The 24,966-nt window shown below is 34.9% G+C and overlaps 1 protein-coding gene across 1 annotated transcript in view; it reads left to right on the top strand.

Moving 5' to 3' along the window:
- The window catches only part of MAPK10 (mitogen-activated protein kinase 10), a 308,625-nt gene that overhangs the window by 250,787 nt on the left and 32,872 nt on the right, over positions 1–24,966 (top strand). Inside the window, exons 10-11 of the mRNA XM_004430916.3 lie at positions 10,373–10,555; positions 15,184–15,308. Of these exons, the coding sequence (XP_004430973.1) occupies positions 10,373–10,555; positions 15,184–15,308 (308 nt within the window). The remainder of the gene's footprint in view (positions 1–10,372; positions 10,556–15,183; positions 15,309–24,966) is intronic.

Below are 24,966 nucleotides of genomic sequence, written 5' to 3'. Positions count from 1 at the left end.
CTTGTTTATCTTCATTTCATTTTTGTTTTCAGTTGACATGTGGTCAGTAGGGTGCATCATGGGAGAAATGATAAAAGGTGCAGTGCTGTTTCCTGGCACTGATCGTATCCTTCTTAGCAGCCAGTGGTCTCTATGGGTGTCATTCTCAATCAGTTCACTTTGGTCTCAAATACAATACTGTATTTGTACAGCATTGTACTATGCTGATGGTATATATTCACTGCCCTTCCAGGGGTTCTATGAGCCTCCAGTATTAAATATTTCCCAGCTGACATCATGGTGGAGTAACCTTGTTTCCTAGCAAGATCTTACATGGATAACACAGTGTCAAATATGAAACATTCAGCGTGATATCAACAGGTCTGCTTTAATTCAGTCCTATGAAACTAATAACAGTGATATACTCTTTTTTATTGTTTTTTGTTGTAGATGTTTCGAAATTAAGTTACAGTCATAGCTAAATAATAATGACAAAATCTTTCAGTTTTAAGACTGAAGATTTATGCTTTTATATCATAAGAAATATTTACTTGGCATGGAAGTCTTTAATCAGTTAGATGTATGTTCACCCACAAATACAGTAAGTTTATTTTAACACATATTCAGGGAGCATGCATGTGAATTTCATTTTAAAATTGATCAACCTCTTCTGAAATTCTTTTTCTCCTTCACTTCATTTCTAGGAATAATAGCTCCAATTCCTGCTCTTATTTTCTCCACATTATTAACAAGTGCAATAATTAAAACCTCATTAATTAGTAATGATTATGCAAAATATCTGAAGAAACAAATTTATATCACTTGGATAAGTAAAAGTGACCTTCACTTAGGCAGTTAATAATTAGCGAGTAAAGATTCCAGAGGCTCTGCAGTATTAAATAGATATGGATAGTGTGTGATTAGTATATAGGTTAGTTAAGTATCTGCCTACACTCAGTCACTTTTGAAAATATTGTGTCCTTATCATACTAAAGATAAAACCTCTACTTAAATGATCATAATTCGAAATTAAAATTGAACCTATAATAATGGGGTTTTAATGTATAATTAAAGTGAATCTAATTACTAATATAGTGTATCCTAACCAGATTTTGATTAGCCATTTGCTTTGGGGATTAATATATTACATATATGTATATATACTATATATATATAGTTTCATACGTATATTTTCTGTGTGTAATAAAGGCCCAGTTTAGGAAATGACTGAATTAGGCACTCAGTTTTTGTTGAGTGAAAGAACTTAACCCAAAATGTTTTACTTCTATTCTTAGTAAAAATTTTCTTCTAGTCTTATATATTACACACATTTATTTTTAAAATTTTTGTCTATATTGCAGTTTTGTCTTCTACGTATACATTTTATTAAATAACATCTATACATTTACCACATTCATGTTTATGTTAATGCTATTTAAAAGTATGTTGGCTTGATAAAAACTAAATTCTTTCAGATTTCTAAGAAACAAGATTTCTTTGATTCCCAGTGAGTTAGAAACTGGAGTTTGGCCTTTGGACATGAGCATGAAACAGTTCTTAAGTTCTGGCTAATTTTAGACATTTGATGAAAATAGACTCAATCTGGTTACTTGGTGCTCTTTGCTTTTTCAGAAGTTCATTGTGGTTGAATAATTGATGACTGAAATGAATTTTGCCACCTGTAAATTAAAATGATTGATTTTCATTACTTTCCTTACATTTTCTGTTAAAGAAAATCAATTCAGATTTCCACAACTGAGTTATTAAATACAGGTTAACATTCCTTAGAATCCATTTCTTGGAAGAAGTTGCTTGGGTATCATTCTTAAGTTGGGTATCAAAATCCCTCATGAGTAAAGCTTTAAGCTGCTGCTGTTCAAGTCTCGTGTTAGATGCCCTGTCAATGCCTGAGCTTGATGTTTTTATATTGAGTTATTTCTGGAGCTCTCAAATAGGAATATATTTGTAAATTTCTTGAAGGGCAAATGGGAATTATTTTCTAAAGTGTCTCCTCTGAGTGTAGGATATGGTCTTTTAATGATTTGAAACACATTGCTTAAAGTTTAAATCAGTCTTTTTCAAGCAAACAAATTATGAACATACTATCATTATTATTTTGTGACTTGCTTTTTTTTTGAAGTTAACATTATATTTTTGAGATTTATCCATGGTGATACATTAGAAATAGTTCATTAGGGCCAGCCCTGTGGCTTAGTGGTTAAGTGCGCGCGCTCCGCTACTGGCGGCCCGGGTTCGGATCCCGGGCGCACACCGACGCACCGCTTCTCTGGCCGTGCTGAGGCCGCGTCCCACACACAGCAACTAGAAGGATGTGTGACTATGACATACAACTATCTACTGGGGCTTTGGGGGGAAAAAAAGGAGGAGGATTGGCAATAGATGTTAGCTCAAAGCCAGTCTTCATCAGCAAAAAGAGGATTAGCATGGATGTTAGCTCAGGGCTGATCTTCCTCACCAAAAAAAAAAAAATCATTAATTTTCATTGCTGTATAGTATTCCAGTCTATGAATATTCTACAATGAATCCATTTTCTATAAATAGACTTTGGAATATATTCAGTTTTTGTTTTTGCTTTTGCTTTTATGAACAATATTGCTATGAATATATGTCTCCAGGAGCACATGGGCAAGATTTTCTTTATGATAAATGTTGGGCTCATAGGTGTGCACATTTTAAACTTCACTATGTGACATCACATTGATTTCCAGAGTAGCAGTATATAAATGTAACTGTCTACTCCAAGTCCTCACCATCTCTTGGTATTGCCAGATTTATTTTTAAATTTGTTACCAATCTCTTGGATATAAAATACTATTTCATTGGAGCTTTAATTTACATTTTCTTAACTACAAGGGAGGCTAAGCATCCTCTCCTATGTTTATTGGCCATTAGTATTTTCCCCTTGGTAAAGCGTCTTTTGCTTTTTTTAAAGTTTTTTCTATTGTATTTTAAAAAATTGATTAGTAGGAGTTCTTTGTATATTCTGGCACCCAATCCTTGCCAGTTTTATGTGTTGCAAATATCTTCTCCCTGTATTTAGATTATTTTCCCATTTTATTTTATAGTGATTTTAGAATTTGGCGATCTGGTTTTTTTTTATGTTTTGTTTAAAAATCCTTTGATGCCTTTTTATTCTCTCATAATTTTACTATGAATGTTTTAGTTTAATCTTTTACATTTAAGCCTTTAGTTCACTTGGAATTGATTTTCGTGTATGGTGTGAAAGAAGGGTCCAGTTTGTTTTATTTCAGTTCCATTTACTGAGTAGCTTATTCTTTCTTCACTGATCTGTAATGCTGTCTCTGTCGTAAGTTTCCATATATTGGGGGAAGGAGTATTAGATTCTGGGCTCTCTCTTCTGTTCCACCAGTCTGTTTGTCTCTCTCTACACTACTACCACTCTTTCTTAGTGCATACAAATGTATACTATGCACTTAGATAGGGTAAATACCCCTCCTTTTTTGTCTTCTTCAGAAGTATCTTAGTTATTAAGGAACTATTGTTTTCAATAAACAGTTTAGAACTGGCTTGCTGACTTCTATAAAAAGATCCCTATTGGTATTTATATTGGAATGCATTAAATCTATAGTTCAATTTGTGGAGACTTGCTATTTTAATTCAGACAATTTTTATCTTTCCCTGAACACACAAGGATCTCAGCAAGTGCTAATTTAGATCATTACTATATCAACTTAAACATGCATCTATGCCCGGTACTTTAGTTTTCTTTTTTTAGCCTCATAAATTGACAATATTATAATTTTATTGCATGCAGGTAGAGTTTGCATAGATTCATTCTTATGATTATCATTTTCTTGGCTTACCACTACTTCTTGCAATTTGCCCCTTTATTTTAAGATTGTATTCTTTCCTCCTGAAGTACATCCTTTAGAAGTTCTTTGGTGGGAGTCTTTGATGATAAAACTCTGGAGGTTTTTTCATTTTTTTTGTTGTTGTTGTTGAGGAAGATTTGCCCTGAGCTAACATCTGTGCCGATCTTCCTCTACTTTTTATATGTGGGTTGCCGCCACAGCATGGCTGATGAGTGGTGTATGTCTGTGCCTGGGATCTGAGCCCACAAACCCAGGCCACTGAAGTGGAGCATGCCGAACTCAATCACTGCACCATGGGGCTGGCTTCAAAACTCTATCTTTTGATTGGGATTGTCTTACATGAAAGACAATTTTGTTGAATATAGGATTTTAGATTGACAGTTATTTTCCTCCAGCATTTTGAAGGTATTATTCCACTCTCTTTTTCCAATATTGCTGGTGAATAATTAGCTGTCAGTGTAATAGTCATCTTTGGAGATAGTCTGTTTCTTTTCTCTGCCTTCACTCAAGATTTTTTTTTTTTTTTTTTTTTTTTGGTCTTTGGTTATCTGCTGTTTCTCTACGATGTGAGTAGGTGTGGATTTCTTTTTGTTTATATCCCTTGGAATTCACTGTGTTTCCTAAATTCTGACCTATCGCAAGTTACTGGAATTTCTCAGTTTTTATTTCTTTGAATATTTTCTCTTTCCTATTCTTTACATTATCTCCACTAAGAAGACTCTAACTGGACATAAAGACATTCTCATTTATTCAACAAATATTTTTTGAGACCTACTATGTTCTGGGCACTTTTTGTCTCCAAGGATGTATCAGTAAACAAACCAACTAAAATCCTTGTCATCATGGAATTTACAACAAAAGACACAATATGGTAGAGGGTGATAATGACTAAGGGATAAGAGGAATTAAAGTACTAGGGTGGGAAGCCGGGATTGTCTCCTTGCCTTTTAAGTTTAGACATGAAAAGTTTTGTCAATGTTCCTCACATGGCATATGTTCCTGATCTTATGTGAACTTGAGTGTCCCTCTTAAACTCCCTTTCATATAGTGTTATACCCAGAAATGGATGTAATCTTCCAGAGAGGGTCTCACAGAATAGAGTACAGTCTCACCAAAACTCCCCTTAAATAGAATTCTATATTTCTGTTAGTGTTAGGAGCTGTATGTATTAGCTCCTTTGTTTAAAGTCATTTTATTTACCAATTTTAAAAGGATGCTGATATTTTTCAGCTATAAAATACAGATGTTGAATTAAATGATCTCCAAGGCATCTTCCTAGTTTCAAAATGCAGATAGAGTCAGATCCAGCCTTTGCGAGGCCAGAATATCATACAATTTGAGGAGGGTGTTATGCACAAAAAATAATTAGTATTGCAAATACGAAATTAGGTACAGAGTCTTTTAAGGGGCCCGTGTAAATGAGAGGTTAATGAAAACTCTACCATTGTGACACAGATTAACATACATTGGATTTGCTTATATGTGAAATGTCTCCCCATGTTTTGCTTTGTAAGTAAGTATAGATTACAATAGTAAATAGATTTATAAGATGAAATAGCTTGTAATGAAATCCATATACATCATGTTTCAAATATCAGCCTTTGGATGTTCTTTGTCCCACAGCATTCCATTAGCAATCTGCTGCCAATAAACAAATGGCCTTTTACTCAGATTGTCGGCTTTGAGTTTTTTATGTGTTTTGCCTCATAATATTTCCTCTTCCTATGCTCATTTATAATGAAAACAGATGTTAGCTACAATTGTGCATTAAGTCATTTATTCATATTTCATGTTAGAATTTTAGGGGGACTTCTGAAAGGAAAAGAGTATTTTCAAATGAAAAAAGAGTAAAAATATTTTTTAATTAACAAAACAACTCAAGATATAACCATGAAAATCTGGATTCATAACTCTGTCGTATGTATATTTATATACTTCTATCCTAATCTTTACCGTTGTCCTCAAAATAAAAGTTGTTTTACTTTTAGATGAGCAAATTCTATCACAGAGAAATATGGAGTAATTACTGAAATATATTGTCCAATATTTTGGATTTTATATTGAATAGTTTTGTACTTTCCATAAGTAGCACTCTGCAAGTGATAGCAACATGTAATTTCATCCCTTCCCTTGATGATGATGGGCAGAAGCCCTCTCCTTCTGTTGGGAGCCTGTGTGTGCCACTTGCTATAATTTCTCATGCTCTTTTCAGAAAAGCATCATGGGGAAAAGGGATAAATATTAACATTTTTCTTTCCCTGAAATATTACCAGGTGAATGACCCAAAGTTTTCCATAGCAAATAAGTGTGGAATAATCTTTTGGTGAAATTGACGCTATTCAAATTTGCATCATGAAACTGAAACATATTAGTACTTTATTCTTAAATCTGAACTTAGTAGTTCACAAGAGACTGTTAGTATATTCTGCATTAGTATTTCTCAAAATATAGTCCAGGGGCTATCTGGATTGCAATTACTATTGGTGTTTTTTTAATGATATCATTCAACACCTCTGGACTCAGAATCTTGTAGATCAATTAGGAGAGGGAAGGGATCTATATTTTTGTAAGTCTCTATGTTATAGATAGTCAAGTTGGGGAACCACAGTTTTATATCATAATGCCTAACACATGGTATGCATGCCTTCACTTTCGTATTGTACATTCATTGTAGACATTACTAATCAATCACAGTGTTATTTCCTACAGGGCTAACAGAAAGCCATACAATAATACTCAACACAGTCAACTGTGTTACCAAGGCAGCTAGTTGACTTGCAAGATAAAATAGCCTTCACTGAACCCTTTCTAAACAGACAGTGCTCTTAGGCAATATTATCTTTAAAGACATAGTTAAGAATTTGGAGGCAAAGAATGATATTCCTTAAGTTACAAATAAATGTCAGAAAATTTTCACACAAAATATTGACTGTAAGGCTTAGAGTAGAGTAGAAAGAAAGTCTGAATCCATGAAGGGTCAACTCTGGAAACCATATTCATAATAACAAAAAGTAATCAATGATGGGAAAAAAAACATGAAAAGAAGATATAGTAATTCAAAAGGCATGGTAGAATGAGGTCATTAAACAGCTCTTTAATGTGCATAGTATAAATTATGTTCCTACCCAGAAAAGGAGAAGACATTTCTCATATATTATGAAATATATATGAGATATATTTGTGATATATTTTAGAAAGTTCCCAACCAAGGAAGTTAAAGTAAAAGGAGTATATGAAATGTAAGTTCTGAGCTAATTGATAAAATTAACTGGAATAATTTTCAATCTTAGAATTTCAGATACTCATTTTTACAATCCATACTTTGTTTTATTCATCTATTACAATGCTATTTATTGAAGACATTAATAATAGTCAATATTTGCACATTATCTTGTCTGCATATTCTATTTATAAAACCAAACTTTTTGTAATGACTTTTTTATGCAGTGAATTTAGAATTAGATGAGAAAATTGTCAAAAATTCCTATTAGATGACATTTTTCCATGTTTATTAAATGCTTTTGATAATTATATTGTGCGATAATTTCTGAAATAGTACATCAAAAATATAAAAAAATATATTTGTTGCTTTTTTGATAACAGCACAGGCAGGAATCTATAAATATTTAGATCCTTTCTCATATACTATAAAAATGATGACTTGTGACGGCAAATAAATCCTTTTGCAAAAATAATTTTGACCATTCTTTTTAAAAAATAGTCACTGTGTTAACATTAACATATAATAATAAAAATCTAATATTTTGTGTGTTTTTTAAAAATATAATCATTGTGGAAATCTGATGATTTAAAAAGTTTTTCTTTTAAAATTATATCACCTTATTTTCTATTTAAAATATTAATAAAATTAATTGTTTTTTGTGAATATGTTGACCTGAGAGACTAGGGAAGCAGTTTCAGAGACATTCTTTAAGGGGAATTGCTTGTGACAAATATACCATCAATTACTTGGCCAAATTAAAGCAATTTCGACCACATCAGTTCCAAACTTGCTATTTTCCTTACTGGAGTCTTTGGAACAAGCACTGGACTTGGAGCTAGGAGATATGATTTTCAGTATTGCTTTATTTTTGTTTAATTATGATTATAAAGAAAAATCATGTGGTTAACTAAGGATAGTTGGACATAGCGTTCATGTTGCAATCCTGTGAATATCTGGAAAACAAGCACTTACCACTTAAATCTAACTATTCATGTTTACGGGAAGAAAGAATCTGAAATGGATTGGTTAAAATAAAGGCACCCACTTTTAAAGATGACTGTACCACATATTTGCAATTAAAACATCCAACTGTTTCATTGTCGATAATAAAGATTCTTGCCTCCCTTCTTTTTGTAAACCATTACAAGGACCACAATAGTGTTTCATCTAAAAAGCCATCTAAAGTAGGAAAGTACACTGTGTGCTTCTGTAGACTTTATAACTTGTAAAAAAAAAAAAAAAGAAACATTTTAGCTGTTCTTGTTTAACAAATTCCAGAATATTTGACTCTCCTTCAACTTTACTGTAAAAATACCATGGAATTTTTTGGGGGAATGCTACTTTAAAAGCAATTAATTTTTTACTGAGTAACTTTATAAGTCTAGCTAAATGTAACTAGAATATATTAGTGTGTTAGGAGTATTTTGCCAACATCGTGAAATGATTCCTTTACAGAAAATCTGGCAGCTTCTTTGCCCTTATTTTTAGTTTGACATCAAGTCTTTAGAATTCTAAGGAAGTCTGACCAATGATTAAATGATGGCCTAGTAGGGCATGATAACCTAACTATGTTAGAGAGAAGACCTCTTCTCAGAATTTACGGTGTAAGCACTGAGATTTATTTAGCTGTACTAATGTTTTCTATTTAAATGTCTAAGTAGTTATAGCTTACCTATATCCATAGTACTAACATAAGTTTTTGATTAAGAGTAACTTTTAACTCTAACCTTTTGTAATTTTTTAGGTTTCTTTATTTGTAATGATTCTGACTTACTACTGTATTCTCATGGACATAGTAACTTAGATGAACTTTTATTGAAACATGTTCTTATTTAATTATCCATACTGTTTTTAAAGGAATATTCTTCAGTTTTTCCCATCGTCACTTTATTTCTTGATGTTACACAATCATATATTTTTTATCCTGGTAACTGAGAGGATATGTAATAATTTAAATTTTATTTAGCCAGATTATAAGGGAGGTAGAAGAGGATTTGCAAATTAGCTTGATTTTATCTTTGTTTAATCTCCTGTCTGCCTTGTTTGCTTATATATTTATTTTTGTTGAATACAGTTAATTTTGTCTTTTGTCAGGACTGCCGATCTTTTTTAGTCCAACCCTATTGAATAGCTAGGGGTAAAGATTTTACAAATCTCGATTAAGTAATATTATGGTAAGGTCCCTGAACTATCTCAAATTACATTAGCAGAAATGAATTAATTAACTTAACATGAAAGAATAGCATTGGAGACATAAACAACATAGGATAGAACTCCTCCTGTGATATTGGATTTAAAAATTCTGAGGCCTCTCTCATTCAATGACACATGGCAAGGAAATCTGTTGGAAATTAGCTTCTTCCAGTTGGTTCTTCAGAGTTTTCATGGGTGGTATTTATCATTCTCAAGCCTCTGATATATCAAATATTAATGATAGGTGAAAAAGAAAATCTCAATCAGTGGGTATGTCTGTCAAAGACCTCCTAGTTTTGGGGGAGGTATTAATTTTCATAGAGAGGTAATGTTTTTGGTAGCATTCCCCATGCTTAATGTATTCTTGAAACATATGCACTTGGATGGAAATCTGTTGTCTTAAATTGGACATCGTATGTTCATCCTCATATCTCATTGAAACCAATATTTAGGATGCAGGGTGCTACTATCAGAAGTAAGAACAATCAGTATGAAACTGTGACTACTTTGATAAATAGCAATTTTTTAAGCCTTTGGTGAAGAATTAATGAGTTATTTCATTATCAAATTTTATATTGATCCCATGTATAATGCATATGAGTAGAAAACATTAACAAATGATGAAATTTCCTATTTGGTAAAGAAAAGAAGAAAAAACCTTAAAAGAAATTTAAGAAAAATGTAAATGAATCTTATAAAATATTTGTGTATTTGTCATTTTTACAAAATAAGTGATTGAGGTAATGTCATGATAAAAATATGATTATGTGTCATTATATTTTTTCTCTTCTATTCATGTTATATAGAAGTTTATCTCAATATAAGAAATCCTTCTTGTGTTATTTAAATACCTTTTCATCTTTATAACCCAGAGACTGTTTCATGATATCCTATTTGGTTACATAATGCTAGTTCCCCAAAAGTGTATATGTACCAAAAGTGAATTTAAAATTCCAAGAGGATTCATTGCCTAACAATAGTGATTTTATATTTTTGTCCTTTGTTGCTTATTAAAACTCCAGATGACTGCTCAGGATTCTGACAAGCAGTTAGTCTCTCAACTAGTGAAAGGCAAGAGCTAGTGGCCTGCACTTCCTTTTGCCCTTAACTATTCAATTCTCAGATATTGATCAGTGGAACAAGGTAATTGAACAACTAGGAACACCATGTCCGGAATTCATGAAGAAATTGCAACCCACAGTAAGAAACTACGTGGAGAATCGGCCCAAGTATGCAGGACTCACCTTCCCCAAGCTGTTTCCAGATTCCCTCTTCCCAGCAGACTCCGAGCACAATAAACTCAAAGGTATGCCCATCAGGGACAACTTCAGAACCACTGTGTGGGTAACGGGCTAAACAGGTGAACGGTAGAGACACCTCTCTTTAACTTGAACTACCTCAATTTAAGGAAAGCTATCTTTAAAAGATCTTTCTTATAAAGAGGGAGTGGCCAAGGATTTCAGAATTGTCTGGATATTCAGAGGGAAGGATAGTAATAAAGTGTGTGATGGTGGTGTGGGTTAACTATTTCATGGGGCTTATTTAGAAACTTAAAATTACTTTGCAGTGTAACTCTAAAAGACCAATGTAGTATATACTGAAATTATTGTTCCAGTTCTTTTTATTACCTGGAAAATATTTTCAACACAAGTTTTGTTGTAAAATCTTGGAGATGCAGGTGTTTGAGTTTTCTTTTATTTGTATTTTATGGAATGCTTAACCACCATTTTTTCGTTTTAGAATGACAAATGAGATTTTACCTACACATTTTATATTCAATATAAATGCTTTAATAAGTAATTCTTTCTACTACTATGTCTGCAATTATGAACTTCAGTAACAAATCTTATTTTCTTTTTTTTTTTTTGTTTTGTCAGGGAGATCAGCCCTGAGCTAACATCCATGCTAATCCTCCTCTTTTTGCCGAGGAAAACCGGCTCTGAGCTAACATCTATTGCCAATCCTCCTCCTTTTTTCCCCAAAGCCCCAGTAGATAATTGCATGTCATAGTTGCACATCCTTCTAGTTGCTGTATGTGGGACGCAGCCTCAGCATGGCTGGAGAAGCGGTGCATCGGTGTGCACCCAGGATCCCAACCCGGGCCGCCCAGTAGCAGAGCGTGCACACTTAAACCACTAAGTCACAGGGCTGGCCCCAAATCTTATTTGCTTTACCCACAAAACTAGGATAATAATGGCTTTGTCTAGGATTGGAGACTAGGAATAAATTCGGCAATGTATAAAGTATAATATAAATAATATTCTTAGACTTATTTTAATGTAGGACATTCCAGAGAACCTGAATTTGAAACAAATTTGATTTTTCCTCCTGCCAGGGTTCAAATCCTCTCCCTTAAAATCTGTATGAACCTGGGCAAGTTATCTAATCCTTCTGTACCTCCTGTAACAAATGAAGGTAGAAAGTGTCTCCCTTGTAGGGTTGTTAGGAGGATTAATTGACCAAGTAGTTTGTCAAGCACTTAGAACAGTACCTGGCTCACAGTGAGTGATCAGTAACTGTTAGATATAAAAATAATAATAGATGTAATAACTATTATTTAAAATGTGTCTATACATTATCAAAAAAGGAAAAGGACACAGGCTTTTAAAATTTTACCCCAAATGTTTGGTGGGTAGTTAATTAGCTACAGACTTAACTTGTGGCTAATACAGACTTAAATGAGACAGAGAAACTAAAATGTGGTGCTACCATTTCCCAAGGTCTTATTATCTCCCCCCAACTTTCATGTGGTGTGTTTTAAACGAGCAGCATTGTTTCTGTGTTCATGACACTTTTATTGCACAGTTGGGTTTCTTCTCTCAGCTGCGCCTACCGGCTCTGAGTGTCAACAGATTAAATTATTACTAAATCTGCTGCTTTTGACATCAACACTGCCTAATGCAGATTGAAGAAAAGCTAATTCTCTAAGCAGAGATTTGAAAGAATTTATGTCTTTCTGGTGCTAATTGACATGTCAGGCAAAAGTAATCCCTTCATATGAAGACACTTTTGTAGAGTAACAATATGGAGATGACAAAGCCCTGATTAAATTATTTGAAATAATGACAGTACTTGTAGAAAAACTATTAAGTAAAATACCATGCTTCATAATATAATTCCAACCTTCTTGAGTTCATTTTTTGGCTTTTTAATTCAATTTGAACCTCTATGAGTATCTTGTGTTTGCAAATGATAAACTAGTCTACCTATTTATAATTATTTAATTATAATTTTAATATAAAATTGGCAAATTATAAAGAATTATACAAATAATCAAAGGGAAGAACTTATTCTACTGTTATTAAAAAAGAGCATATGGGGCTGCCCCGGTGGCGTAGTGGTTAAATTGGTGCACTTTCCTTTAGCAGCCTGGGGTTCGCAGGTTCGGATCCCGAGCGCAGACCCACACACTACTCATCGAGCTATGCTATGGCAGGTGTCCCACATATAAAGTAGAGGATGATGAGCATGGATGTTAGCCCAGGGCCAATCTTCCTCAGCAAAAAGGGTAGGATTGGCAGCAGATGTTAGCTCAGGGTTAATCTTCCTCACCAAAAAAAAAAAAAAAATCATAAAAATTTTACTTGCAAATGAAAGGATGAAAGATTAGGAATTGAAACTTTTTTGTTTGCCTTATTTTGTTCCCTACAAATTGTATTGATCATTGTTTCTTAGTGAGATGATTTGGCAATACTGTAGTTCATACCCATATTGATGAGCAACCCATCCCAATCCACACGCTTTCTAAGAGCAGAAACATGGATGGGTTTGATGAGAGAATCTGTGGGAGGGGAGTGTGTGAGTCTAGGTATAAAATCAGTTACAAATCAAAGAGATCTTTTAACCAATGAAATAAATAAATATAGCCTCGTAGGGCCATTAGGGGGTCACTGGCAATGAGAAAGATTAAATATTGAAAATTAATGTATAAATATTTCTGTACTTTTGTTATTCTTGTGAGCTTCAGAGTGTCAGTTTGAAAGTAGCAGAAATCAAAAATCAAATATCTAGAATTGAGATTCCCCAGAAAAATGATTAATAGAAATAAAAAATCTTCCAGTCTAATTTGACTAGTGATTTTTTATAAATACAGTCATGTGCCACATAACAATGTTTTGGTCAACGACGGACTACATATACAAGGATGGTCCCATAAGATTGGTATCATATTACCTAGGCATGCAGTAGGCTACACCATCTAGGTTTGTGTAAGTACACTCTACGATGTTCACACAATGGCGAAATTACCTAATGATTCATTTCTCAGAATGTATCCCCATCGTTAAGCAATGCATGACTGTATATAAATAAATAATATAAATAAATATATAAAAAGTATATTTATTAAAATGTAACAACACAAGTAAATACCATCATGGAACATGTGAAAAAATAGATAGTTACATTTTAACTGTAGTATAATAAAAATTATGAAAAAATATATAAACAAGACTAGAAGAGAGTATACCGATAATGAGAGTGATTGCCTCTAGATGGTGAGGAAGGTTGGTTTTTCTGGATTTTATGTTTTATGTAATTTCCAAATTTTCTGTAATTAACCTGTGTTTCCTTAAAAAGCATAAAAATTGATAAATAAAAACTAGTACATTTCCGTGGACTCAAACACATTGCCTTTTTCCTAATTTAGCAAACAATTTAGATTTGTTCTCGTTAATTTGAAGTTTTATCATATATTTGGAACAAATTGAATATTTTCACCATGAAACTTTCAGATCAGTTTGGAACAACATCTTTTGTAAAATTTTATATATTTTTAGAGATTAAAAACTGTGTCCTTTAGCAATGTAATTACATACACTTACAATGATCACCATATAATTTTTTTTCTATCCCTGGCACCTCACACTGTGCCTGGCACACAGTAGGCATCTAGTATTTTATAAACTGGACTAGATCCCCCATGTCAATTTAGTTGCTAAGTCTTATGGATTCTTTCTCTTAAATCTATGGCTTCCTCTGTATCTTTGAAGCTTCTCCTCCTGCTAAAGCCCTCATCATCTCCTCCATCCTCAAAAAAGTCACCCCTGACCTCCTTGCCTCCCTCTAGACACCGCTTTATCCCTTTTCTCAGCTCAGAAAAGCTTTTAAAGGGGCAGTCTACACCCACTTTATCTGCTTCCTTTTTAAAAACTTTATTCTTTTAAATTTCTTTTTAATTATATGAGCAATACATGTACATGTTCTCCGTTCCTCAGAGGTAACTACTATTTTCAGTTTGTTGGTTATCTTGCAGGCTTTTTCTATGCATTTATATACGTAAATAGAGAGAGGGGGAAATGCTTGTTGTTTTATTGAGGGGCAGATTTACACAAGTGGCATCGTGATCTATGGATCATTCTGCAACTTCTTTTTTCACTGAACAACATGTCCATGTGAGTACATATAGATCCACTTATTTCTTTTAGACTGCCAAACGATTCCATGATGCCGTTGTACCATAGCTCATTTTGTTGTTCTATAGATGGAAATTTAGACTGTGTAAAAATTTTTTATTCTGTAACCAATGCTACAGTGAATATCCTTTCTGTATGCTTTTCATGAACATGTGCAGTTGTTTCTCTAGGCTGTATACCTAAAAGTGGAAGTGCTGGGTCATAAGGTATTCACCTTTTAATTTTAATAGATACTACCAAATTTGCACTCTAAAAAATGTGTATCAATTCACACTCCCACCAACGGGAATGAAATTACCTGTCATTAGTGGATATTATACCATCCTTTAACTTTGCAAATCTGACCTCTAAAAAATATTTTGTTGTTTCATCTTGCATTTCCCTAATCACGTGGTAAAGTTACCTGATGTTTGGAAAGAAGGTGCTAGTTGATCTTGTTTTCTTAATTTCCTTTCCCTCCAACAAATTTCTTGGCCAACATCAAAATTTTACGAACTTTTTTTCTCGTTCATCATTTCAGCTAGTCAAGCCAGGGACTTGTTGTCAAAGATGCTAGTGATTGACCCAGCAAAAAGGATATCCGTGGACGACGCCTTACAGCATCCATACATCAATGTCTGGTACGACCCTGCCGAAGTGGAGGCGGTAAGACACAGGCTTATTTTACTTTCCTTCCACAAAAAAGTCATAGTAACTGGATGCTTAGTGGTGAAAACTAGAAGAGAATTAGAGCCCAAAAGAACACACAAAGGATCTTGATAGAATTCCCAAGTCACAAGTTATTACCTTCCCCTCTAAAAGTTATTTTCTTCTACCTAGGTTTTAAATGCATTTCTTTTTTCAAGATTTCCTATGAGAGATGGTGATTTAGTCCAACAAACCTTAGCTGTGCATGAAACATTTCCTTTTGTTTTCATTAAATTGTTAACACCACGAGTGTCTCCTCCTTTATGTTTAATTGTCAGCCTCTCCTGATGCAAACTAAGTAGCAGAAAATGTCATAGAGGATAAGTTGCTTTGCCTCTATTTCCTTGATAAGATGCCTGCCATGAGTAGTGTGGTACTAAAAATATATTGATTACAGAGCTTTACCAGGCCCTTGGTGACTTTGTGAAACCTTGCTTGAATTAGATGAGAAAAACTGGGTATTCCAATAAGAACGTTATTTCAAGTTGATGTTGAATTGACTGCCCGTAAGATGTATCTCCATGTTTTAAATCCAGACAAAGTTTAAGAATCTTCTCAGAATCATAACTCCTTTTATTTTTTTATTGTTTTCAATAATTTGATATCTTCTCTCTGATCACTTTCTTATATCTTTGCCTTCCTCCTTTTCTCTGTGTGGAGCCAGAGCTGCGTGGGGCAAGGGGATATTGTTGTTGCCCAGATGTGTTCTATAGGCCTCCTAATGGGAACGTCCTTTCGTCCCTCTTTTAAACGTTACTATCAGCCATGTTATCTTCTCCCCAAAACAACAAAATCTCCTCAAATTCTTGCTAAATGACCTCATTTTCTTTTACGTAGCACCTTCAAGTTACTTTGTTTGAATTGGGTCTTAATCTTCTATTTAAAATACTGTGTTTGTTTTCTTATGCCCTTCTCTGTACCCCAAGTACTCTTGCTCGAGTGTGCTTTTGCTTTGTTTCAGCTTCCTTTCCCCCGCTCCATGTGTGCCTGCCCATGTCAGAGGGGCTAGATTCAACTGACGTCATTCTTATCCCTGCATTCTTCACCGGAGAAGTGAGATCTGACAGATGGGAGTGAGGATTAGGTAGAACCAAACTCTATAGACGTAATATTTAAAAAGCTGCTTCTCATGGTAACCCAATCCTTAAGCATTCAAAAATCTCAGAGAAAACACTTCTGTGATAAATGAGTTTCCCAAGTGTGGAAACTGAGATGTAACAGTCCTTCATGACCTTTTCTTAAGATCTGCTCTCTTAAGCAGTTTTACAATGATGTTGAAATTTTAATTTGCTTTGAATTAATTTTTTGTCACTTGATTTAATTCTTACAAAATAAAATCCCTAAAATTAAATATTTCTGAGTTTAATTATGATACTCTTAAAACTAAAAAACTAATGTTCTCACGACTCAAAAATAGAATCTCTTCCAGTCTCTTATTCTTGGGTAATACTTTAAAAAAAAGATGTTCTTCAGGTAGAATGAAATAATGAAGTAAGTAAGAGAAAGTATGATGTATATGTATGTGAAAATTAAATATAAGAATTTTTTCTCTGATGATTTTCAAGAAAATACTTTAGGTTATGTTGATAAAAATTTTAGAAAAACAAATTATTTGAAACTGTTGCGTCTCCTTTATTTTGATAGTTCAAATCATGTGGCATATTTATTTTTCCTTACATCTAATGTAATGTGTATAATCTGTTTTTAATTGATTGTGGCCTAGAGTTTGATTGGAGTCATAAAGTCTGCATTTGTAATTCACTGGTAATTATGTTGCCTATAATACAGACAGTTGCTTAGAATTATAATAACATGTTAATGAATAGTATCAATGAGTTTTAAAATTTATTTTAACATTTTACAAAAAAATCCTTTGAAGGATAAAAAGATAAGATCTAGGGTACTAAAATGGCTAGAACCTTTTCCTCAACCATTTCAATATTGTCATGCTGGGACGTAGATAGCAACAACATAAGACATGAATTTTAGGAGAAGGATCTGATAGAGCCAGAAGGTCTAGGAAAAGGGATCAGTTAATTCACAGAAGAGCAAGCAAGTACTTAACATCTAGACTGGAACCATTGGTTATAGAAGGGTAAACATGTTTTACATCTATGATGCAGTGAATAGGTTGGAATCCTGACCTTAGGACAGGGAGAGTTCATTACTCTATGAAATGTATTACAGAGGTCACAACTAGGAAGACAGATCCTGAAGATGCTAGAAGCAGCGGTCAGCTGTGCTTTCTGCAATACCCTTAGAATTAGTGCCTTTGCTGTTACGTGTTAACACATATTTAAAGTAAAATGACCTTTCTTTACAGACACATGGCACAGCTATAATGGAACGATATGTTTTCTGCCGGGACTGACAAGACTATTTTGCAAAATAAACTCTGGTGTGTCTCTATAATCCAAGTAAATGGAAGTGTCAAATAATCATAATTTCCATGATTAGAGGTCATCCAGGAGATCCAAGGTCAAGCAGCTTTCAAGTAACTCACATGATGTTAGAGAGGGAAGAAAATTCAAAGAGGAAAGGAAAGAAAAATAAATTTCATTGGAAGAAAATAGAGGCAAGTGCGGAGGGATAAAGGAGAAACTGCAAGAGAATGTCACGTCTTCAGGAAAAGGAGCAAGGAGAGGAGAGAAATGCTGTGTGTGCTCATCTATTGATCATGCTACAAGCTGTCTTATCACGTGTTTCCAAAGTGCCAAAGTATCAAAATGAAAAGAGAAGAGCATACAAATGCTGTCATAACTCTGAGAGAGAAAATTACTCATGTAACCATGAAGTTGAAAATTTTAAAAATTGAATGTCAAGGTTAATAGTGATCTGTGTAATAGTACATCAAGATTTTGAAGTTACAACTGCTCAGATTATTAGCAAATTCTTGTTCAATAATGTTCGTAGCAACAAAAGTATGTGCCCCAAATAGAGCACAGAGGCCACATTTAATGTCAATGCTGTTTCATGAAACAATTGGAAGGCATTCTAACTCTGTTTCAGTATTCACTAAGAGGGCAAAGATGTCATACACAGATGCAATTTATTGAGTTGTATGCGTTTTCATGCATATAACCCAATATGGTATGAAAGATGGGTTAGGTTTAAACTTCTGTTCTGCCACTTCCTAGGTGACTTTGGTTAAGTTTCTTAATCCTTCTGCAACTCAGTTTCCTTAACTAAGAATAAGGAACTATCATACTTACTGCACAGTGTTCTTCTGAGAGTGTAAAGAGTTCATGTACATAAAGTGCTTAGTACAGTACATGGCAGCCAGTAAGGATCATATAAATTATTATTATTTTCATTATTATTACTATTACTGTTATGACTTTTACATACAAAGCTTTACCACCTCTTGACATTAGGAAAGAGATATATGTGGTGAAAATGATCAGCAGGCCAAGAGACTGCAGAAATGTTCTACAATATTTTTTAAAAAATTAATCACTGGGGCCGGCCCAGTGAAGCAAGCGGTTAAGTGCGTGCGCTCCACTGCGGCGGCCCAGGGTTCGCCGGTTCGGATCCTGGGTGCGCACCGCTTGGCAAGCCATGCTGTGGCAGCGTCCCATATAAGGTGGAGGAAGATGGGCATGGATGTTAGCCGAGGGCCAGTCTTCCTCAGCAAAAAAAAGAGGAGGATTGGCAGATGTTAGCACAGGGCTGATCTTCCTCACAAAAAAAAAAAAAATAATCACTGAAAATGATCTAGTTCCTACAACAATTTTAAATGTTGGTCCTTTTTTTGCTGATGATACCTACCTCTGCCTTGCCAAGTGTAAGAAAATTCAGTGTTATTAGTTTAAACCAAATAAAGACAAATTATATAGTTTGTAAATCCTATTATAACCACCTTTCTGAAACTAGGGGATATTCAGGGCTGTTTGGGGGAATCGGTTTTAATATCTTCCCTGTGCTCTGTTGGAGGGAAATATGGAAATGATGATCAGTTGCATTGTTCCTTACCAGACTCTTGAGTTTAGAGATCCTGCTGGGGTAGAGGGTGGCTTTCACCCTGCAACCCCTGAGAGTAGGGTTACGGAGGCCCTCTAGAAGCATTTTTGTGAATTGTAAGCTAAGAAAGAGTTGATTAACTATGTCTTGGGGCATATAAATAGGGAACTTAAGCAGAACATGAAATGTGACCCTTTTGTAAAACACAGTTTTATTTCTCTCAGAGACTCCGGAGCACCCTGAGAAAACTCCTGAGTGCAGGAGCCTTACTACTGGTTTCTGCAGTTGTTCTGTGTTGCTAGCGGTGGGGGAAGGAGAGGGAGAGGGAGGGGGAGGAGAGGGAGAGAAGGGGGAGAGGGAGAGGGAGGACAGAGAGAGGAGATGTGCTCAACCACCAAACCAAAGACATCAAAAGTCAAAGTAATCATCATAAGGAAGCCAATTAAAAATTTACGGGGTCAGAGAAGGACATTTCTTTATTCCTAATTCATGACAAAAGGAAGAGTCAGGACCTGACACTAGAACCATCTTCTAAGGTGGGACTGGGTGCTGGGGGCCAGACTCACGGCCGGCAGTAGTCAGTCAGACCCGCTGCTGTGTTGAAGGCTCTGTCTAAGAGAGGCTCAGAATCAGCCCTAAATGGTCCAAGTGTTACTCTGGGAATCTGGACAGAGAGGCCGGTTGAACCAGTCAGGCAGCTGGTGTCTAAGAACTTTCTTTTTCAGTAGACTCGCCCCGGGTACTTGAGAACCCAGAGGAGAGGTGGCAGGCGACACAGGACCTTCTGTGTGGTAGCCGAGTCAGCTACAAGAGAGAATGCTAGGATGGAGGCTTGGAATATGGGGCTAGAGCTGAGGAGTAGACTGAGAGCCTGGGAGTGTTTTGGTTGGGAATATAAGTACACACGCCATCCTTATGGAGACCAAGGGCAAAGGTGTGACAATCCAGCCAGTTTGGGTGGAACGAGGTGATTAGGGAAGCAAGGCCGGTGCTGAGTTCGTTTATTATTCCTTCCCTAATTCAAGATTAATTTGGGAATTGGGATAGGGCTGGGTGGGAAATTAATCTACTGATACAGATCCTGAGCTAAACCACTTAGTCTTCAGATTCCCAGTGAGAATATAAGCTGGGAAACAGAGTAACACTTACATGTATTAGTGCTGAAGTTCACTGAAACTAAGCACTTAGAAAATGTAAGCCCAGAATAGTCAGTAATGTTACGCATTTACTGTTCGTTTATAACGTAAAGTAATTAATAGAGTCTTAAATGTTTTATTGATATTATTATTGACTATTTCATTACTTTAGAGATTATGTTATTTTTTGCCTATAGTAAAAGAATTTATAGGAAAAGCTAACCTGACTGTATTTAGCTCTTTTATTGCAAGGTCATCATAGATTTCATGCCCTTTTGAGCAGAGTTACTATCTGACATTATTTTAGTCATCTTCTTGTCTGCCATTGTATCTTATTGGTCATCACCAAAGAGAACACATGGATAGGATAACCAATCATCCAGGAAATGTGCATTATTTTCAATCTTCTTGTGACATAGATATGTAAATATTAATGTTATGTATGTCTGGAAATCTGTTCAAGGTAAATCTTAAATGAGAGCTTACTATTGCAGAAAAGTTTGATGCTGCAGTTCAGCAAATTTCAACATTCAGATATATCAGCTCTACAATTGTGAGCAGCTACAGGGACACTGGACCAGAAACCATGATGAGGAAAGTAAAATAGGGCTAGGCATGGGATCAGAAAGCACTGAGAAGAGAATCGGAAGACTGCGGTCAAAGTACTGCAGGTTCCAGAGCTTGGTCTGAGCAGTCCAGAGTAAGAGCTGGCACAGATATGTGGACACATCAGATAGGGCAGGCGGATAAGACCAGTTCAGGAGAGACATGTGGTCTAAGGTCAGAGGTCTGAGCAGATGTCACCCTAAAGGGCATTTAAACATTGGCAAAGCTAAGGATATTTTCTGATTAGAGTGCAAAAGTCAAAATCAGATACCCTTGGAACAACCCAGAAATTGGCAACAATGGGAAGCTACTACTAACCCTAGAGTGAGAAGATGGTTTACTGGAGCCCAGGGATGAGTAGCTCCCAGTCAGAGCTGGGGCTATAGACACAGAGAAGATACAGCTGCTTCTAGAAAGAGAAATGGCCTGGCATCTCCTCAGTCTCTCCATCTCCTAGTAGTGTCTCCCTCCTGTTGGCTGAGACCAGCCCTAAGCCAGCTGATAGATGAGCCTGGGAAATGCAGCCTGCAGGGGCCAGCCCCCTGAGACACAGAGCAGATAAAGAAAAGGTGGGGACTCTATCTGTGGGCAAATGGGCCCAGGGCTGGCACTCACCTATTCATTCTTTCCTCATCTGCAGCTCTAAGATCCCTGACTAAGTAAAATTGAAGTAACCAAGTGGTTAGGCACACTTAATATGGAGAGAAGACTTTGGAGGTTAGAAGAGATGCTCAGGGGCCTCACTGGGTAAAAGCGAAGAAAACGTTACCCCTAATAACTATTTCATTTCCTCAGGTATCTTATGCTTTCTTGGCAACCTGAGAGTCTTGGCATGAGTATTTCTCATTGGGTTTCCGTTTGAATGTGTGTACTTCCTTCCTTTTATATGCTGGTGTCACTTTTTCAGTGTTTATTATATGGTTGATGAGGAGCCTACAGCTAGTTGAGCCAATGTTGGACAACATGTGCCTGGCGGAATAAGGGAGCCAGCCATCTGCTTTCCTTTAGGTTGCTTTAATTCTACTCTCCTGTTGCCAAGTAGGTAAAACACACAAAAAGACTTCTGTCATTCTTTCGTCTCACTCACCTCTTTGTTATTTCTTCCTTCTTTGTCTTTCTTTCTCTTCTTAGAATTTTCTCTTTTTTATCCAGCTCCTACAAAGCTGTTCACATAGGCTCTGATTACTTAACAGCTTAGTATTTATTCATTCATTCTGTAAATATTTATTGAACCTATACTGTGTGTCCCGCATGGACCTAGGTGCTGGTGATTCATCAGTGAATTTAAAGACAAAAAACAAGGTCTCTGCTTTCATTGATCTTGGTGGGTTTTTATTCAGTTAATAGCTAATAGAAATTTTTATTGATTGCGAATCTTATAACTTATCATCTCTGAACATAAATTCCTCTAAAGGTGGGTTATCTATCTTATTTGACTATTTAACTTGTTTAGTGTAAAATTTTCTGAATGTAAGAAGAATCTGTAATAACTTGTCCCTCTGAACGTTAATCAGTTATAACTAAATTGCAATGACTTTCTCCTAATCTTTAACTAAATGTGCATCAATTGCTTGAATATATTTAACAAATTATGTTATGTATTTAACACAGTATGATCATCTATCTCTAGCCATGATTTTTAAGAAAACTATTTGGCTTTGAATATAAATCAATGTCCTGACCAGGTTTTAGTAACTGAAATGCATAGATTATTATTAATAATCAAAGAATCCTGAAGTTGGCATACTAAGTAATGGAAAGACTTCATTTATAGTTTAAGGGTTCATCTATAAATATATTGACCATCTGGGGCCTTCAGACAAAATTCAAGTGGTTGAGGGTGATGATGGGGAATTATTCTCATTCTTTACTTCTAATTCTCTTGAATCTATTTTTATAGTAAAAGCTAATATCATTTGATTATGAATATCGTGTGTTAACTTGCTCTGTTAACCCTACTTCATGAATGAGTTATTGTTTGTATTATTTTCATTAACTGTGGCTTAGCCAATTGTCTTCTTCTGAATTCTCTTGAGTCCATAATACATTCCTAAAACTACATAGTAAAGTATAGGCTTATAGATACATTCAATTTTAAATTTATTAAATACATTCTGCCAGACTCAGAATGTGTGAAAATTTGGGAATAAGAAAAAATATGAGCTACCATGAATATGAATTTGTTGCATCTAATGTTCAAACAGTTCATCAGTAGTTGTCCACTTTTGGCAATAAACCACTGAATAAACTGTATATGCTTCAAATATTGTATAATCTCTTTATTAAATTGATGAGGCTGAATTTAACACTGTTGTGTTAAACATGAAGTATCTAGAAGAGATGATTTAAATGAGTTATAAAAGAAAACAGCTCCCTGTATAGGCTCTATCTCTCCCATTGGGAGGAAAGGGGATTAAAGTCTTTGTAATTGACATTTCCCTTTGGTGAGTAACATGTAAAGGTTAGGGCATGTCCTCAAGACAGCTTCTGAATACGTAATCAATCTGAAACTCAGAAACCACTGTTTTTGTTTCCTGATTTCCCCCCTGCGATATAGACACATGCTTAAAACAGTAAATAGATGTTATTTTTGTTTGCCTTTAGTGTGCCTGAGAAGAAAGCCAGTTTTGATGTGAGGTTTGTTATATAAAATTTAATAGTAGCTCTCAAACTGTAGAGAAAACCTTTTAAATATTTAAGTAAACATAACCTGCAATTTTTGAGTTATTTAAGAATTTTTTTGTAGTAATCTGAAAATTTTTATTGAGGAAGAAAAATTCTATTTCACCAAACTAATAAGATAACTAGTTTCTCTTAACATATAATGGGTAGAAAGCCTCCATTGCTTTTTATTAAAGAAAAAAGACTACCTGGTGCTATGTCTCTGAGTGTGACCTGGATTTTGCTCATGATATTGCTAGTTTGTTTCTTGATGCTATAGAGGTACACCCACTTTTAATAAGTAAAAAAAGAAGTCCGCTTTATTTTTCTTTTAATTATGTTCCCCCTCACTCCCTTGGATTTAAATTTAGAAAACTTATAAAGAGTTTTTTCTTTCATATTTACAACTAAACCTATCACTATATATGATAAAGCACATCAATTGGGTTTTCTCAGGAAAGTCCTATACGGAAGTTTTATAAAGTGAATTATCCTCAAAAAGATTTCTCAGATTGTTTCTAGCATTTTAAGAATATCAAACAGAAATGATATATAAGTTCTCTTAAATATTTTCACAAGGACAAACTGCCACATTTCAGAGTGAGGAAAAGAATAATGAACAATGGTACCTGAAATATTTAATGTTCATGATTTAATTTCCGTGGTATGTTATAGCATTCATTATGTGTTTTAAATTTGGCAGTCAGTCTAAATATTTCCCGAGTGCCCATCACTAGTCTGGTCTATAATCTCGTGCAGGTCACCGGTGACCTTTTGTTGTCAGGAGTTGGAATGATGAAGAGGTTACTGAGTGACGTTGTAAGGTGAAACATTGTTATTCTCTTCTCTCCGTTTTAACATTGCCATCATTTAAATTCTGTTTTTCAGACTAAATGTTGCTATGAATTCTTTTAAATGTGATTTGTTCTACTCACACGGAGTTAATAAACTGGCTGAATCCCTCTGTCAGCTGTTCCCTCCATCTGTCCTGACACAAGGACTATCTCTTTGAGTCTTATGATTTCTTATTATTGCAGCATGCATCATACTGTGAAAAAGCTATGCAACACCCTGGCCGTCTTAATTTGAGAAATAGTTTAGTGCCATCTATCTGTCATGGAAGACCCTTTTAGTGTGGAGTTGAACTCTAAGTAGGTTTGTTATACTCAGAATGTATCCAAATTTAGAAATAAGTAGGAAGAAACTTGAGCTACAATGGATATGAATTTGATGCAGTCTAATTATGTGTTTAA

This window comes from Ceratotherium simum, chromosome 8, assembly GCF_057802395.1.
Source record: "Ceratotherium simum simum isolate JZ-2026a chromosome 8, ASM5780239v1, whole genome shotgun sequence".
Classification (NCBI taxonomy): Eukaryota; Metazoa; Chordata; class Mammalia; order Perissodactyla; family Rhinocerotidae; genus Ceratotherium; species Ceratotherium simum.
Note: the sequence above shows the minus strand (reverse complement) of the source record. Positions and strands in the feature narration are given on the sequence as shown.